Source organism: Mytilus trossulus, chromosome 10 (assembly GCF_036588685.1).
Source record: "Mytilus trossulus isolate FHL-02 chromosome 10, PNRI_Mtr1.1.1.hap1, whole genome shotgun sequence".
NCBI classification, from domain to species: domain Eukaryota; kingdom Metazoa; phylum Mollusca; class Bivalvia; order Mytilida; family Mytilidae; genus Mytilus; species Mytilus trossulus.
Window position 1 is genome coordinate 34,072,960 of NC_086382.1, and position 19,893 is coordinate 34,092,852.

Below are 19,893 nucleotides of genomic sequence, written 5' to 3' on the forward strand. Positions count from 1 at the left end.
TATAAAATTTGGCAAATCGGATCATACTCGGGAGTGGTCAAATACAAAAACCTACAATGTTAGAAGCGTAAATGTTAACTTCTCTAGATGGACTTTATTTTACACGTATGCGTCGTTGGGTAACTGATTTATTGGTGCTTATCAGAAATCTGAATATTATATTTGTGTAAAAATGTTATCGCCTTACACATTCAAAATACGTATGTATAATTTGCCATATCCATATAGGTACGTAAGGTTTCTAATTCTATAGATACATTGAATTTTGATGACATGATTGATGATTTTCGTACTTTCTTAATGATTTGTGAAAATATAAATACAATTTAAAACATAGGCTACCAAAGAGAGTGTCTCTATAGAACAGATAAATCCATACATGTAGCAAACTATGGAAATTAGTTTTATATTATAATATGATTTGCCAATCCTGAAATCCCGGACTTAAAAAAACTAAATCCCAAGGTCCCGAATTTAAACAAAGTAAAGTTAAAAGGGATTCCCGGATCCCGAAATCCCGAGCTTAAAACATCCGATCCCGTAGTCCCGATAAAGGTCCTATCCCCCTCCATCTTGTTGTCGAGTATCCAGATTTTTGTTTCGTTTCTTGACAGTTGTTTTTTTTTTTTTATTTTTATTTTTTTTATCCAACATATATAATATACAACAGTACAGTTTTCAAACAATAAGTTCATATATATAAATGTAATATAATACAACCTATTAGAAAATGTATAGAACTTGAAAATAACATTTTGTTTGGATTTTATAATTGTATCTTATTAAAAAGGACATACAAAAAAAAAATATAGAGAATTAATAAATAAAAGAATTAAAAGATGATTAAAGAAAAAGAAAAAAAAACAAAAGCAACAAAAAAAAAACAATATAAAAATAAAAAAAAAAATCATTTTGATGTCTGCTAATTTTTTCATAGTTGCTCATCCACCAAATTATCCTGTAAAGCCTCTTGGTAAATGCACCAAGCTTGATTAAACTTTTCAAAACATTTATTTTTAACTGATATCTTCTTCTCCAAAATATAATGATGCTTTATTTTTTCAATCAATGCTGTTAAACTTAATTCTCCTTTAAAATATCGTGTATTATATATATATTGTTTAATCCAGAGAAAAATATTGTTTTGAGGGTCACCTTTGTACATTCGTGATAAATTTCCAAACAAAAAAATATCCTGTGTAAATGGTATACTAATACCGTTATGGAGAAACCACATTTCAGTTTGCTCAATAAATTGTTGTACATAATAACAATCCCACAGTATATGTTCAATTGATTCAAGTTCAGTCTTACAAAAAGTACAATATGGGTTTTGCACAATCCCAATTTTGTTTAAAAACGTATTTGTTGCCAGAATTTTATGATTAATTCTATACTGAAGCCATTGTAGCTTAGTATTTTTTGTAATAGCAAATGGTAGTTGAAAAATCTTTTTCCAGTTTTGATTTTCTAAACCTAAAATTGCTTCCCATCTTTTTACTCCTGTAGGAACAGTGTTGTTTTTGTTTAGCACCAAATACATATCTTTAGATCCCTTTTTGCTTTTGAGAATGGTCTTTATAACTGATGGTATGAAAGGAGATACTAATTTATAATCTCCCCTTTTAATTTTTTTGGAAGTCTTAGTTAGCATAGAAATTATGCTATTATATTTCATGATGTCTATATCCATCTGAAAACACTCCTGAAATTGATAAAAATTTAGAAAGGTACCATTCTCCCCCACAATATCATTTACATATAAAATACCCTTACTATGCCAGTCTTTGAAAAAAACTGGTTTGTTATCAATTTGGAATAGGTTATTCATCCAAATTGGACTGGAAAGAAAATATTCCCAGTCGTGCAAATTCATTTCTTTTTCAATTACCATTTGCCAAGCACCCAGTACATCTTTCCAAAATTTATTCTTAATACTTTGCTGTAGTTGCTTTACATAGCTATTACCACAACTAAATAATCTATCTTTATCAACATATGACAAAAATATATTTCGCCATTTACAATCATTTCTACAAATTCTTCTAATCCAAGTACATTTCAAAGCATTTATAAAAGCATGTAAATTAATCATTTTTAAGCCTCCATCACAATAATCTTTTTGTATTACATCTTTTTTCACTCTATGAACTGGTGAGTTCCAAATAAACTTATACATCAGTTCATTTATCTGTTTAATAATATCTTCACTTGGATTAGGTAGTGACAATATTAAATGATTTAAAATTGGCAACATAAGTGTCTTTACAACAGTAATTCGACCAATAACAGTAATGTTACGTCTAGACCATTGTTTGACTAGTCTTTTTATTTTTACAATATTTTCATCATAATTGATTTTAACTAGTTTTTCTAAATCAACATCAAAATTAACACCCAATAATTTAAAGGATGTGCTTCCCCAAGTAAGATTTTGATTTGTACTAAGTGTCTCTGTGCTGTACTTTTTACTTCCAATCCAAATGACATGAGTTTTGGAAAAATTCATATTCAAACCAGATATTTTAGCAAACCAATCTAGTTCCAATAATGCCTCATTTAAAGATTCTTCACTACCATCTAGAAGTAGTGATGTATCGTCAGCAAACTGCGAGAGTTTGTGTTCAACATCAAGAACTTTGATTCCATTTATATTTTTGTTATCTCTTATTTTTAACGCTAAAATTTCAGCACAAAGAATGAAAAGATAAGGCGATAATGGATCACCTTGCCTACAACCCCGTTCAACAGTGAAAAAGTCTGAAAGATTCCCTCCCTGAATGACTGCTGAATTAATGCTTTGATAGAGCACTTTCACCCAATTTATAATAGAATCGCCAAAATTAAAAAATTTCAATACATTTAAAAGAAATTCCCATGAAATGGAATCAAAGGCTTTTTCAAAATCTATCAGCAATAAAAGGCCTGGTATATCATTATCTTCAGTATATTCCATGATATCATAGATCAATCTTAGATTTTCCCCAATATATCTTCCACTCATAAAACCTGTCTGATCAGTATCAATAAGTTTAGTCAAAACTGTTCTAAATCTTCCTGCTATAACCCCAGAGCCAATTTTATATACAGTATTAAGCAAAGATATAGGGCGCCAGTTTTTTAAAAAATGTCTAGGTTTGTTACCCTTTGGAAGACATGTAATTATCCCCTGTTTTTGAGTAACAGAAAGTTCCCCTTTATCATACCCTGCATTCAAGGATCTTACAACAAAAATTTTTAAGTCAGGCCAGAAAAATTTAAAAAATTCACTTGAAAAACCATCTGATCCAGGCGTTTTATTGCTTTTCATTCTTTTTAAAGTTTCACCAGCTTCCTGAACTGATATTTCACCTTCTAGTTTATCTTGTTCATCCAAAGATAACTTTCTAACATTTACATTTTGTAGACTATTTTCAATATCTTTAGGTTTACAACATTCAACATCTCTGTTTTTGTACAAATTTTCATAAAATATTTTAACCTGATTAAGTATTTCTTTTTGGTTAGTTACAATATCACCATTTTCTTTTTCAACCTTTGGAATAATCTTGCTGGTAAAATTCTTAGATTCAAGTCCACAAAAATAACTTGTGGGTTTTTCTCCCTCTTCTATCCACTGTATTCTAGATCGAACTATTTTACCATGCATTTTTTCCTTTCTGAATTTTTCTAGTTCATTTTTTTTGTCTTCCAATTGCTGTATAGAACCTGAGTTTACATTTTCTTCTAAAATATTAATGTCATCTTTTAAAGTTTTTTCCCTTCTCTCTCTTTCCTTCTTTTTGAAGCTAGAGTATGAGATAGTTTTGCCCCTCACCTCCATTAATAGAGTTTCCAAAAACAACTGACTGTTAATTGTAAAATGAAGATCATTATTATTCACTTCATTAATATTGTCAAAATTATATACCAAGGCTGCATACTGTTTTTTTACATCCAAAATTTTTTCCTTGATAACATTAACATAGTCAGCATCGTACAACAAAGAATTATTGAACTTCCATAAACCTTTCCCCCTAATGAATGGATTCAATTCAAGTTCTAGAATAATTCTAGAATGATCCGATCGGTAACTGGGTTCTACACAGCAATTTTTCAAAAACGACAAAATGTTTTCAGAAAATAAGAAAAAATCAAGCCTAGCTTGTTTGAAAGGTGATTTTTTTCTCCAAGTGTATCTACACAGGTCAGGAAAAAGTTCCCTAAAGGGGTCAACTAGAGATCTATCGTCAATCAATTCTAAAAGTTTGTCTCTAGCATTAGGATTATTTATGTGTAAATAATTATAACAATCTAAATTTGGATTTAACACAAGATTAAAATCTCCACAGATAATAAAACACTCATTTTCAAAATCATCAATAATTGACATAATATGCTCATAAAAATATGGACTGTCAGTATTTGGGCCATATATAGTTATGAGAGTAAAACCGACTTTATCTACAACCAAATCCAAAGCTAAGTAGTTTCCATCAATGTCCCTTTTTTCTTTAAGTACTTTCCACTCAAAATTATTTTTAAACATAATAGCTACACCTCTTGAATTTGAAGAAAAGGATGAAAAGTAGCATTCATATCCCCATAACGTTCTTATACTATTTTCTTTATCCACTGTGAAATGAGTGTCTTGAAGACAATAAATGTTATGGTTTCCAGATTTTAGAAAACTAAATACATCCCTCCTTTTAGATAAATCACCCAGACCCTGGCAGTTAACAGACAGTATCTTTAAAGAGCCCATAATGGTTTGAAATATGTGTACATCATCATTTCATATAAGCATGCATTTTTACATATGATCATCCATATTATACATTCACATGAGACACAAAGACATATACGCAAAGGTTTGCTCAAAACATCTAGATATGGTGGTATAAAAATTCTCAACATACATGTATTACCAAGCCTCGTACATGGACCAACAGTGTTATTCAATACTTTACAGACATTCAATTCATAGAAAAAAATAAAATTAACAGACAAAAAAAGTGTTAAAAAAATTAAATATTTCAATATGTTTTGCCACATTGTAGTTGGGATTTGTCAGTTTATGCAGTTTGCCTTATATGACACCAACAAAATAATAGTTCAACAAAAATTAAGATTATCTGTACAAAAAAAAAAATTAACATCAATATGTATTGTAGAAAGAAAATCAATACTATATATGATCTATAGTTAAAAGAGAGATAACTCTGATTTTTTTATACAAAGAAAGGGAGATAAGCACAAATATTAAGTCAAATATCAACAATGAACTATAGAATTCTCAAAACTGTCCGTGAGGTCTAAGTTCTAATTACGTAACATCTATTTCCCTTGCTGTACTCTGTAATGAATGTCATCATATAGTCCAAATTTCAGCTGAAGTCCTGCAGGTGTTCTACCATAAATTCCACAATTAAAGTACCAGACAGACTCAAACTCGTCAGTTTTTCTAAGTCTCTCAATTAAACTCATGTTTCTTTGAGTAACGTCATCCACAAATCTAATTTTACTGGTCAATTCTTTCCTACATCTCATAATTTGGCGCTTAACATCACTACTGAATAGCTTGACAATAACTGGATAGGGCCCAGCCTTTTGGGATGGTATACGATGGATTGCAACCACATCTCTGTTTTCTAATTGCACATTTAGTTCTTTTTTCACAGTTTCCATAAAGTCCTTTCTAAGATCTTGTTTATCCTTTCTTGGAAAATTTATTATTTTAATGTTATTTTTTCTCGAGTACTGCTCGTTATAATTGCTGCTTATATCAGCCTGTCTTGAAAGTCGACTTGTTTCGTTTAAGTCTCTTCTAATTGTTGTATTGGAATACTGTATAGCTTGTATCTTATTTTTCAGGTCTTCATTTTCTATAGTTAAAGCATCAAATTTTTCCTGCATTTCATTTTTAACTTCTTCCACTTTTTCATCAATCTTCTTTTGTACAGTTATTTCAAATTCATTCATCAGCTTTTTGACAATTAAAGTAACAACTTGCTCAAGATCACTAGTTTTAATCAGATCTTTTGTTACTCTATCAAGGTCCTCTCTCCTTGTCACACCTTCAAGTTTGATTTTAATTTCATCAATATCCTTTTGAAAGTTCATTATGCCAGATAAGTCTAAACTATTGTTTGATTCATTAGATACGTCTGAATGAGTTCGTTTACTAGGTGGTGGTTTATTCTTATCTACTTTTGCTGCAAGCAATGTCTGAACAGTATTCACAGGTTTAGTAGTAGGTCTTTTGTTTGTTGATTTTAAACCAGCTAAATTTTGCCCTGAAGACATACTGTACATATATTGTCACCTCTAGTAGTAGAAATCAATAATCAAATATCAAAATAGATCCTTCTGGAAAAAATCTTTCACAAGTCACAAAATTATTCCTGTTGAAAAATATTCCACAAAAATTTTATCATTCTAATCTCCATTGAATTAGCTATCACATAGTACTAAATTCACAGACAGTGTCTTCCTAAATTTGTCATAAAGCTTGACAGTTGTTAGTTTGCTGTATAGTTGACTCTCTTTTTATTCATATATTTTATCATTTGCTGTTTTGTTGTTTGTTTCAGATACACTTAATTCACATAACTAATTTATATATCCAATTCTGGAACATGTCTATTATATAAAAACAATTTTCATTTTCTTCTCGGAAAATCTACTTATCAAAACGTTTGTCACTCTCTCAATCGGCTCAAAGAGGAATAACTCTCATTAACGTTTCGAGTTCGCGGAAACCACGACGTCATAAAACGCTGACGGCATAGTACTGTTGCGCTGGTATATGCGCATAAACAATAGAGGGATTTGTCTTTAAATCACAACATACTCAATCTAAACTATATATTGAGGGAGTATAAAATTATTTGATTTTGTATCTTAGCACGAAACAGGAATACTATTAAAACCTTTTCAGTGTTGTCATAATTCACCTTTTATACTCTAATAAAATTAAACAAGAATGTGTCCCCAGTACACTGATGCTCCACTCGCACTATCATTTTCTCTGTTCAGTGGACAGTGAAATTGTCAGAACTCTAATTTGACATTAACACTAGAAAGATCATATCATAAGAAACATATTTACTAAGTTCCAGGTTGATTGGACTTCAACTTCATCAAAAACTACCTCAACCAAAAACTTTAACCTGAAACTGGACAGACAAACAAACGAACAGACGGACGAACAGACAAACAGACCAGAAAACATAATTTACAGATTGTGTGTATGAAACAGTGCTTTACACATTTCTCTCAATTCTGAACCACACTGTTCTCCATGTCTTGATTGAATTAAAAAGGAATTACAATTTAATGATATATGTTTTCCAGGCTCAGCAATATTATTGGGTGAAAGAACACTACCCAAAATTATACCAGAAGATTAAACAGTTAGTGAAGTCTGGGCAGTTTATTCCAGTTGGTGGTACATGGGTAGAGATGGTATGTTTCCTTGACAATATTAAAAACATCACAATAAAGGAATACATGTACAAGATATTTTCATAGATCATTTTATACCTTGAAAGCTTGTGAACAAATTATACATGAAAATAATATTTAAATAGTTTATTGTTCATGTGATATAACTTTTTTTGATTTTGGTCTTTCATGACCTCTGAAAGGTCAACTATTTTGCTCGGTGTTGTAATATATTTAATAATTAATACTTTTGTATCCTTTATTTTTTGAAACAGACCTAGCTTGATATACTAAGTTTGCTGTCTGCATTGTATTGTTAAAAGTGAACTTCTCTTTTATAGGATGGAAACCTACCAAGTGGCGAGTCATTTATAAGACAATTTTTGTATGGACAAAAGTTTTTCAAAGAGGAATTTGATTTGCAATGTAAAGAGGTAAATACATGTATTCTTCTTCTAATGTTGACTATCTTGTCACATGGTAACCTGCTGACCAGGAATGGATAAGGATGCAAGTGAGATCTCAATCCAAAGAGTTAAAGTTAGTTTGTAGGTTGATACATGAGGGGTTATAGTGGGACTTGTATGCTCTTGCTCATTACCAAGAGTAATGTGTCCTGGTAAAATGAAATTAATTACTGTCATAATCTAGTATGCTTAAAGTTAGGCTCAGCAGGGTATATCTGAACATCTTTATGTTATATATAAAAAAAGAAGATGTATTATTATTGCCAATGAAACCAAGGAGACGACTCTTCACAATAGACCTAACTATAGGTCACTGTACAGCCTTAAGCTGTAGGCAAATCGCATAATCCTGCATGTAATAGTTATTGCTTGTTTTAAAGCACCTGTAAATAAATCAATTCTTATATTTCAAGTTGTTTATCTACATCTAAAGCATTTGTAGCTATATAGTGTATTGAACTGTTGATTTCAGTTATTGGTATGTTAGAACAAATGACTGTACAAAGAAGCATTATGAGAACACCCGACTGTACAATTGCAAAGAAGCATGATTTGAACAAATGCCTTCAAAGAAGCATACTTTGAAAAAATGACTTTGCAAAAAAACATCTGTGTGTAGAATTGTTTTTAAATTCACTTTTCATTTGATAGAGAAAAATAAGAACATTGGCCACTAATAGGTAATAAGACCTAATGTTCTTTTTAAAAATTTCTTTCTTTGAATAAAATTGAAATAACAATTTAAAAAACTTGAACTTAAAGAACTTAAAATGATTAGGTTTAATAAATTTTAAAATACTTCTTTTTTTTTTTTTTTTAAAGTTTTGGTTGCCAGATACATTTGGATATTCAGCACAGCTTCCCCAGATCATGAAAACTTGTGGCATTAACAGATTTTTGACACAGAAACTCAGCTGGAGTCTGTTCAACAAATTTCCTGTAAGTATGTCTGATTTTACATGTTATTACACTTGCATGAAGTTAAGGATGTTCACTTAATAGTTTATATCAATATAGAAATTAAACTTTTATGTCTACCAGTATTCAAGTTTCTTGCTACTTGTGAAATTTTCCTTTTATCTTACTGACTGATACATGTGATAATTTCCTTTCTCAGGACAGTAGAGTGAAATGAAAAATTATTGCTTGGAACTAAGGGAGCATGTGTAGTTGTCAATGAAATCAACAATGCCTTTGGAGGTAAAATTAGAGATACACTGATTATCATTGGTCACCATTGAGATGACCAACAATAATCTATAATTATTTGACAGTCTATTTGTTTTTTGTACACTCAACTTGTTATTTTTTTTTAATCTGTAGACAAAATTTTAACAGATTCACACAGAACAATGTATTGTTTATTGCAGCATCATACATTTATGTGGGAAGGGATTGATGGTTCAAGAGTTCTGACTCATTTTCCCCCTGGAGATTCTTATGAGATGAAAGGACAGGTAGAAGAAGTAAGACATATTTTGCTTTTATACTAGAGACCAAGGCCTGTAAACAAAGGTACATTGTTTTGACTATGCACAACTCCAGCTACATTCAAGTATAATGTTTGTGACATCAGTAGGAAGTGCTGATTATAATTAGGGACCCGCCTAAGGCGGGTTGCCCTATAGTGATCAGTCTGTCCGTCCGTCTGTCCGTCTGTCTGTCCGTCTGTAACACTTTAGTGTCCGCTCTATATCTTGAGGACCGTTATGATTTCAAAGTTTATACTTTACATCCATTTTAAACAACACCAGAGGGTGTGTTATGATGTATGTAAACCCTGTGTCCTTTGGTGAAGACCGTGTCCGCTCTATATCTTGAGAACCCTTATGATTTCAAAGTTTATACTTGACATCCATTTTAACCAACACCAGAGGGTGTGTCATGATGTATGTACAACTTGCTAGGTCAAAGGTCAAGGTCAAAAACTTTGGTTTCAGTTGACAACCCAGTGTCCTGTGGTGAAGATCGTGTCCGCTCCATATCTAGATAACCGTTATGATTTTATACTTAATACTTAACATGATTATTAACCAACACCAGAGGGTGTGTCATGATGTATGTACAACTTCCTAGGTCAAAGGTGAAGGTCAAAAACTTTGGTTTCAGTTGACAACCCTGTGTCCTGTGGTGAAGATCGTGTCCGCTCCATATCTAGATAACCGTTATGATTTCAAAGTTTATACTTGACATCCATTTTAACCAACACCAGAGGGTGTGTCATGATGTATGTACCACTTCCTAGGTCAAAGGTCTGTCTGTCTGTTGGTCTGTCCATCGCTAACAAATTTGATCCACCTCTACCTCTTGAGAACCGTAAATATTTCATACTTTATACTTGGTGGGTCATAATATATTGAAGGCATAATTCTAAAAATATGTGACAAATATCAATTGGGCAGCACTTAAACATTTTGTTCAAATATCAATCCATATATCCAGAAGTCACCTTAGAGTAGTCAACAATGAGTTCACATCATGCAGTCATATCACTATTATACTATGAAAGTAAGTTGAGAATATTTAGCAGTTTTAACTTAAAATCTTAGATTAAAATCACACCTGAGACTATGTAATAACTTCAAATAATGCTTCATATCAGATTATCCATACAACTTATTTACCCCACATTATTGACAGCGGGGCCCACAGAGATGGCTCCCATCTCAATGATATCTAGTTTATATTATTTTAAGTAGAATTGTTGGTAATTTAGACAGATTTAAGATGGAGACTTAACTAGAATGATTTATTTGAGTATCTACTTGTTTTGTGTTTTGAAAATGGTTATGACATATGACATATAAATGCTCTTAGAACAAACAATGATGTATTCACAAAAAATATGATTTAAATATTACATTAAAATTTTTCCACATATGAATGGCTCTTCTAGATCAGCAAGAATGCACAAAACCAAATGTAAATCCTAAGATTTATCCTGTATTTATAAGCAGATGACAGGTGTATTTGGTCTTTTTTTTCTAACGAAAAGGATGCAAGTACTTTTTATGACTTTAGATAACTTCAGGTTTATTACAAAATTGTATTTAGACATAAATTATGATCACATATTATTAAATGAATATATCATATTTACAATTCCATTATAGACTATTAACAGCAATATGGTTTTAATGTAGCAGATTACATTTTATAAATATATTATTTCATCTGAACATCTTGTTCACTTTCGACACAATATAGCCTTATTTTGCTGATGGAACATTAAGCATTCAATAATCAATCAATCTATTATTTTCAGGTGGTAAGAACAATAAAGAATTATAAAGATAAAGGCAGGTCTAGTAAAAGTGTTTTCCTGTTTGGCTATGGTGATGGAGGAAATGGGCCATCGTAGGTATTATATAGAATAGAATAGTCCCTTTTGGGTTATTTCATTGTATGTACAACATTTTTATTTTCAAAATATGGAATATTCAACTGTAAGAGAGCTGTGATGTAGTGGTAAGTGCATCAGGCTACAAATTCAAAGGTTCCTGATTCAACCCCCGATTACGGGGAGAAAGTTTTAATGACTGATTTTTCAGCTCTCCCTTGACATCTTTTGCACAATATTGTCTTGAGAAACAATGATAATACATTGGAAAGAGACAATAAATGGCTGACCTGTGTTAAGAAAGATTAATATCTCTTGCACGTAAAAACACCCTTCTAGATTTCGAAAAAAAGAGCAGGCTTATATTGCTAAAAGTCAGCACTCACACCAGCAAAGTATAAAGGGATTAATTTTAGTTGTTATAACTTGTTTCCCAATCCACTATAAATAAATATGTTTAAACTAAAAGTAGATATTTTTCATTTATTGCTCTATTAGAGGGAACTATTTCAAATACATTTTATTACACAGCTGTTTGAATGAATTTGATATCTGTACCATAATATGAATTAGGTATCTGTGTGCCACAGAGTGATTTATGTTTTTGTATATATGTGTACAAATTTGATATTGTGAACAAGAAAAGAAATTTAAAAACTACACATGCATTTATAGTGTAAATAATTTACAACTGGGTACTATTATACTTTCAATGTAGAGGTTCTGTATCTGTGAATCAGCAATCAAATTTGCAGCACATTTGCCCTTAGTTTCTAGCAATAATTTTTCAAATTACTCTGCTGTGTGTTCTGGTAATATTATGTTAGCCAATGAAAGTTCTGCCTCCAATTGTTTGGATGTGTGTATCATGACAAAACCAATATATATACAACTTTCAAGTTTGATGCATATCCGTCAAAAACGTCATTTGTGCGTTTAGGGGCGTTGTCACTTCCATTTTAATGTTGAGCGAGTGGTTGGAAAACTATTAATTCTTTATTGTACGAATTATTCCGGCAAATTAAATTCCCAAAATTGACAATCAGCACTGCTGTCATTAGGTCATTAAGTACCTACAGAACAACCATTATTTCTAGTTTATCCTGCACAATGACGATCACTAAGACGCTTGAAAAAAGTTTATAGTTCTGGGATAAAGGCATGCCCCTATATCTGGAAAATGATGTCATAAAGGCGTGCATAATTGACGAGTTTTTTTCGGTGACTGATGAACTCGAAAGTGGTCTATTAGGATCCTGAAATGTCTTTCAAACAGAAAGTGGAAAAGAGTGTTTTCATTTCCTTGTAAGCATAGCATGGACACTGCTTCTGTATAAACATATTTACTGTTTTGATATTTAGCTGTTTTTTGTCTCCAAATGACCTTAGATTTGCTCTATATCACCCTTTGATGTCAAGCAACAATCACTATTTAATTGTGAAGTCAAATGTTTTGAATTATGATGTGATGGTTTAGCGGAACCTTTGTGATTTTACTAAATGGTGAACAAATGTGCATGCAAGTGTAAATATCTCTTTTTTAATCACATTGTGCAGGAATAAGATAATAATAGGTTTTCAACTTTTATATAGTTTAAAAAGAAGCTGTAGTTGGAGCTTGTCTTCCCAGCATGGTAAACATGGTCAATAAGTCTTGTTTAAATAAATTAGTTATTTATATGGCGTTTGATAATTTACTTGTACTCTTATTTCAGAGAGGAGATGTTACAGAGATTGAAAAGACTTGAAGATGTCAATGGATTACCAAGGTAAAGATGGTTTGATACTGGGTAAACATCAGTTAGTCTGCGACCAATCATTACCATAAAATCATAATATCTTACTGTTGATTTCAATCATTTAAGGAAGCTGGCTTGTCATGTTTTAAATTTTTTGTCAGATTTTCGGAATCCTCTGGTTTTATCCATTTGAATACCTTGAAAAAATTTGCCCAGTGACCCCCGTTTTTCTTTTTGTAAATCTTTCATATGTATGATGATAAGCCATCTGTGAAAGTCTTATAATTTTAATTACTTTTTAACAGTTTTTGAGAACTTCATCTTTGTCAATAATAAAGCTATGAAAAGTCAAAAGAGAATATTTTCCCGCCAAAATTTCAATGGCTAATATCTCAATAACAAGAAGGGTGACCTATATATATTTTTTTGCTCTTTGGATTCCTTAATTAATCCCCTATCTATATAAACTAGTGTTTTGAAAAGTTAATTATTCATCAAAAGACAATGGTCAAGCATTGTGCTTGAATTAAGGTACTATTTTTTACATTAAAATCAATTAAAAGGAGATTGTATCCTGTATAAATACTCTCACTCATTAAAGTGATGTATGTACTATAATTTTTTTTTGTTTTCTTTTCAGAGTAGAAATGAGTACACCAGATAAGTACTTTACCTCAGTAGAACAAGAGGATATCTCAAAGTTATGTCGATGGAGAGGAGAATTGTACTTAGAACTGCACAATGGTACATATACTACTCATGCTAAGGTGAGTTGTACTTAGAACTTCACAATGGTACATATACTACTCATGCTAAGGTGAGTTATACTTAGACCTCCACAATGGTACATATACTACTCATGCTAAGGTGAGTTGTACTTAGACCTCCACAATGGTACATATACTACTCATTCTAAGGTGAGTTGTACTTAGAACTCCTCAATGGTACATATACTACTCATTCTAAGGTGAGTTGTACTTAGAACTTCACAATGGTACATATACTACTCATTCTAAGGTGAGTTGTACTTAGAACTCCACAATGGTACATATACTACTCATGCTAAGGTGAGTTGTACTTAGAACTTCACAATGGTACATATACTACTCATTCTAAGGTGAGTTGTACTTAGACCTCCACAATGGTACATATACTACTCATGCTAAGGAGAGTTGTACTTAGAACTCCTCAATGGTACATATACTTCTCATTCTAAGGTGAGTTGTACTTAGAACTCCACAATGGTACATATACTACTCATGCTAAGGTGAGTTGTACTTAGAACTCCACAATGGTACATATACTCCTCATGCTAAGGTGAGTTGTACTTAGAACTCCTCAATGGTACATATACTACTAATGCTAAGGTGAGTTGTACTTAGAACTTCACAATGGTACATATACTACTCATGCTTTGGTGAGTTGTACTTAGAACTCCACAATGGTACATATACTCCTCATGCTAAGGTGAGTTGTACTTAGAACTCCTCAATGGTACATATACTACTAATGCTAAGGTGAGTTGAGCTTAGAACTCCACAATGGTACATATACTACTAATGCTAAGGTGAGTTGAGCTTAGAACTCCACAATGGTACATATACTCCTCATGCTAAGATGAGTTGACTAAAAGAGTATCTTCATCAAAATTATTCATCACCACCGATTAAAGACATCTTTATCAATTTTGTTGATATGCATACTTACGAGTGGCAAATCCAAAAGTTTCATAAAAAAAGGGGGGTGGGGAGTCACTTACTGCCATAAAATGGGGCCCACTCTAGTCATACTTCAGTGATTTTCTACATAATCACCAAATTTTTCGCACAAAAAGAGGACCCATGCCCCCTCTCCTGGATCTGCTTACAACCTCTGTCAAGAAAGGTACCGGTAGGTGGTGACATAGGAATCAATGTCTGTTTGTCTGTCAACCAAATTCTTTTGTGAGTAAAACTTCTTCTAAACCATTATGAATTGAATATGTCTCATAAAGGTAATATATCAAATTGAAATAAACATTAAAAGATTGATTGGAAAAAGGATTTGCTGACATTTAAACCTACTATTATCGTGAAAACTATAATAAATAGACATTGCTGTACTGTGACCTATAGTTGTTTTAAATTTCTGTGTAATTTGGTCTCGTGTGGAGAGTTGTCTCATTGGCAGTCATTTCACATCTTCTTTTTTATATATATAAATTGTATCCAGCAAATATGACCAACATTGCATGATTTAAAATAAGTCAAATTCAAATGTAAATTTTTATTGTCATTTAAATAAATTAGCTAGTGACAAATATAACAGCCAAAAAATACATTAATGAATACATTTTCTTTTTATAATAATTAAATAAATCATCAAGTAACAAATAAAGTGGAAATATCTAGAGACCCCTGTGTCTTCAGTGCAAAGGACCAACAGTATTTGTTTTATATTAGAACAAATTTACCAGAGATGGTTACAAAAATATATAGTTTTTTTGTTTTTTTTTCATTTTCCGATATATTAAGGGAATTCATGTCATAGTTTTGTATTTTAGTAAAAAAAACAAATGTTAATTTCACAACTTTGATAAAATAAAAAATTGTAGGATTAACTACTTTATAAGTAACATGACTTTTTTTCCCCCTTGAAATATCCAATGTAGGACTTTAAATGAATTGTCCACTTTATAAATGAATTTAAATGATGATTTTTTTTTGCATTTTTTCCAGTATCTAGAAAATTATAATAAATATACAAAAACTGTAAACAGCACCAATGAATACCTTATGAGTTCTAACTAAAATTAATGCAAACCATTTTATTAACATTTTGTAGGAATTATTGTCCTTAAATGACTATTGTGAGTCAAATTTTTACTTTTTATTTTGAAAATTAATACAGAAATGTTCATCTATTAAAAGTATCAGGAATTTTTTAGATAAATTATCCTGATATTTATGTTCCTTTATATTTTTATATGACATATTTTTACCAGATAAAGTTGCATGCTCTTTTGAATTTTGTTCAAATTATTGGTCTAAATAAGTTCCAAAATAGACCTGTTCAATTGCATCTCTTTTTAAAAAGATCATGCATATTTTCCTAACATTCTTTCAAAATGGTTAAAATAGCATTTGAGTTCTCGACACTATGAAAAATCTTTATTGAATGTTTACCATTATATATCATTTGGAATATTATATATTAAATACACATATAAATGTTTTAAAAAAAATCTTAACAAAAATATAAAATGAAGCGATGTAATTGAAAAACATCTTGTTGTTATGGTGATATAATAAATAAATTAATATATGAAGAGTTTTCAGGCCATATGAACATGATGAATGTTATGGTTTTCTGTAGTCTTTTTACCATGGATATCTTCATCAGTAACTGTCAATCTTTTATTCTTTTTAGACTGTAAATATGAAATAAAACAATAATATAATAATGGCATATCTATATATTAAAAGGGAGTATGCATAAACTGTATTTCTTTCTTTTTCATTTCCTAAATTAGGATCTAAAATGGGGACGAAAGATACCAAAGGGACAGTCAAACTCATAAATCTAAAACAAACTGACAACGACATGGCTAAAAATGAAAAAGACAAACAGAAAAACAATAGTACACATGACACAACATAGAAAACTAAAGAATAAACAACACGAACCCCAACAAAAACTAGGGGTGATCTCATCTGCTAGATAATCATGCAATGGGCTCCAAATGTAATACTGTGTAATCTGCCTAATCCGACACCCAAGTATTCCAAATTCTGCTTTAACCCGACATTTTTTTTCTGATTCCAAAATAAACCTATTCTTGCAGAAAAAAAATGAGAAATCTGACACTTATATGATCTTTCTAAGTTTAATAACCCCAATTTTACAGTCCACTGGACATAGAAAATGATAGTGCGAGTGGTGCATTTGTGTATTATAGACACATTCTTGTTTTTATGATATTTTATATAAAGTATACTCACAAAATTGTCCAGGGTAGTAGAAGGGTGGTGGTGGAATTCCAGCTGGGAATGTGCCGAAGGAAGGGAACTGCCCTCCATTAATTATAAATGGCAGAGAAAGTCCTGCTAGAAACGCTCCTCCTGTTGGTGAAAGAAGCTGTGCAGAGGCATGGTAAACACAAACCAAAAGGACTACGAGTAACAGGATGGTCTTGTTCATTTTCTGTTTAAAAAAAATAGATACTTTATTAAATTATATTTATATAGCTTAAAATTACTCATGTAGGGAGTGGTATTGACAATATGATTGAGACAACAACCCAACAATACAAGTACAAAAATATTGTAAACGGGAATAAATTCTCACTCTTTGCCAAAATAGAGGTTATATTTTACTATACAAAAAATGGGCCAAAAATTAAAGATTGTTAAAAAGAAAGATAAAAAAATCTTTTCTTTTATAAACTACATGTTGTTCAAAACTGTCATACTTTGGTAGAATCATACATGGAAAAATTTCTAAAATGTATAAACTTGCTACACATCGTAATCAAAATAGATAATTTCAGAGTACATCCAATTATATGAGTTATCTCCCCTTGTTAATTGAAGATATAAGCTGATACTAGAAATAGAAAATTTTGTAAAAATTCTTTACCATCATGCTATAATTTTCTGCATTTGACAAAAATCACACAAATTAACTTGTGTTTCTTCATGTAACATTGCTAATTTCAATGAAAAAAAAATTGTTTAACTCATTCTGGTATTAACTATTTGCCTTCCAAAATCATGATTTTTTTCCAATATTACCTTAGAAAATTGAAATGTTGATTTTGTAGTCTACAAATTTTTTTATAGACTGTTTTTTTTTGTTCAAAGATGTTTATATCAAATTCTTTAAAAGACTAAAGAAATACAAAACTAAATAGAAAAAAAACCCATAGAATTACTAAGACAAGAAAACTAACATGATATTTTATATAACAAATATGATAATACATTTAAAAAATACTGGAAAAATAAAGAAATAAAGAAATATTATAAAAGAAAAGAAGATTTCTTACCTTTTTGTTTTCTTGAAACTAAACTATACCTTACAATGGTATAACTTTTACTTTTATATATCCCTCTGACATGAACTAATTGATCACAATTACATAACTCTAATGTCTAATGCTGTTGTTATTTTGACTTTGTAGTATAAAAAATGCATTATGGATTACATGTATATAATAAAACAATAAAATGTACTGTTTTAATGACACACATATGTATTGTGTGCATGGGAACTGCATGTATTTCAGCAATATACAATAAGTTGTTGTTTGGTAATTTGTTTTTTATGTTGTATGCCTATAGTTGATATGACATTGGTAAATACAAATTATTATATATTTGTCTGTAAGATGAAAAAATATTAATGGCTTCTCTGTTAATGTATAGGAGGGGAAGAAAAGGTCAAAAGTATTGCATAGACAAAGTTTTTATTCTGACAAAATATCAGATGTATAATTGTACCAAATACATGCAATAAGACATTATTAAAGACCATCTGTTCACAAATGTTTTATTAAAGTGTTCAAAACATAGAGTGGGGTGCCCATTTTCGCCACATCTTTCCATGTTTTCTATAGTTTATGGTCAGGTCTAAATGTTTTTGAAGTATACTGATATCTCTTTATGAAGATAACTTCAAATGCAAAATATTCTTAAGCTTGAAAACGTGTTTGTTTGAAAAAAATCATCTTAAAAGTTAGATTAAAGGGTGCTTGAAATTTCCGGATATTTTGTCAATGGTGGACACATATTCGCCGTTTTTACACATCTATTTAAAACCAAATAACTGCAGCTTTTAACAATTTTTATCAAATCTATTTCGTTATAGATGAATAACAGACTTTTTAAAGGTGTAAAGAATTCAAAATTAGGGCATTCAGTCAAATATTTACTTAGAAATACTTCTTTGAAATCATATTTTTTATTTAGGAAATTGTCCGAAAATCGTTGTCCGTTTTTCGGTCATTTTCGGTGGGAGCCGCAATTTTATTTCAGTTTAAAAAAAATATCATATTTGTTATAAAATATAATTTACCAGTACATTTCTTCCGTTTCAGCTATCCTTTGAAGTTTTTACACCTCAAAATTCTAAAACGGTGAAATTGTGTCCCCGGCGAAAATGAGCACCCCACTCTATACCATTGTAATTATTAATAATTAAAAAAATAAAAATAATAAATTCTTCCTGGCTAGTTATATCACTCAATGTATATTGAATAAGGGGCAGATTTTCATATAATGGAGCTAAAAATGGTCTGTAAAATACGGGGAAAGAATCATTTAACAGAACAGTAGCTTGGAAACATGCATAGGATTTCCTATATTACCATACTATTTCCACCTCTTTCAAAAAAAAAACTGCTCCTATTCAGTATGGCCTAATTAATCCTGAAGTGGCCCATTATAGTTGCTTTTTACTACTGTTAAAGTCCATCCTACATTTGATATTTCAGAGGTTTAAGCTGTTCCTTTATTGAAAAAAATAAACTAAAATATAAAAAACTACCGTTATCGCTTCCTCAAATCAATATTTTTGGCACAGAACAATTGTTTATTCATTAAGAATATAAGACAGCAATGGAATAATGTAAGGCAGTTAAAAACATAAAACTCAGATTGCCACACTCTGGACCAAATTCTAAATATAAGAATAGGAAGATAGGGTATGATTGCTTATGAAACAACTACCAGTATTCACCTAAGAACAAATGAAGAAGAAATTAGCAGCTGTACAGCCTTCAAAAATGAGCAAAACCTATACCACATAGCAAGCAGTATTGACAAATGTAGTATAAGTCACTTGAGAAAACTAAAGGCTTGATGTATGTACAAAACAATGAACAGTAATCAAAAGCCTTTAACTATATAAAATATGTATATAGATATAGGAAGATGTGGTTTAA

The 19,893-nt window shown here is 30.8% G+C and overlaps 1 protein-coding gene and 1 long non-coding RNA gene across 2 annotated transcripts in view; one reads left to right on the forward strand and one right to left on the reverse strand.

Annotated features, from left to right (window-relative positions):
* The window catches only part of LOC134687250 (alpha-mannosidase 2C1-like), a 56,425-nt gene that overhangs the window by 14,079 nt on the left and 22,453 nt on the right, over nt 1-19,893 (forward strand). The window contains exons 10-16 of the mRNA XM_063547389.1: nt 7,336-7,446; nt 7,767-7,859; nt 8,715-8,831; nt 9,263-9,358; nt 11,158-11,249; nt 12,948-13,001; nt 13,612-13,738. Coding sequence (XP_063403459.1) covers nt 7,336-7,446; nt 7,767-7,859; nt 8,715-8,831; nt 9,263-9,358; nt 11,158-11,249; nt 12,948-13,001; nt 13,612-13,738 — 690 coding nt within the window. The remainder of the gene's footprint in view (nt 1-7,335; nt 7,447-7,766; nt 7,860-8,714; nt 8,832-9,262; nt 9,359-11,157; nt 11,250-12,947; nt 13,002-13,611; nt 13,739-19,893) is intronic.
* Nucleotides 15,222-17,224, reverse strand: LOC134687251 (uncharacterized). The gene is made up of 2 exons (XR_010101746.1): nt 16,952-17,224; nt 15,222-16,380 (listed from the first exon to the last, which is right to left on the reverse strand). It is a non-coding gene; the product is annotated as an uncharacterized LOC134687251 (long non-coding RNA).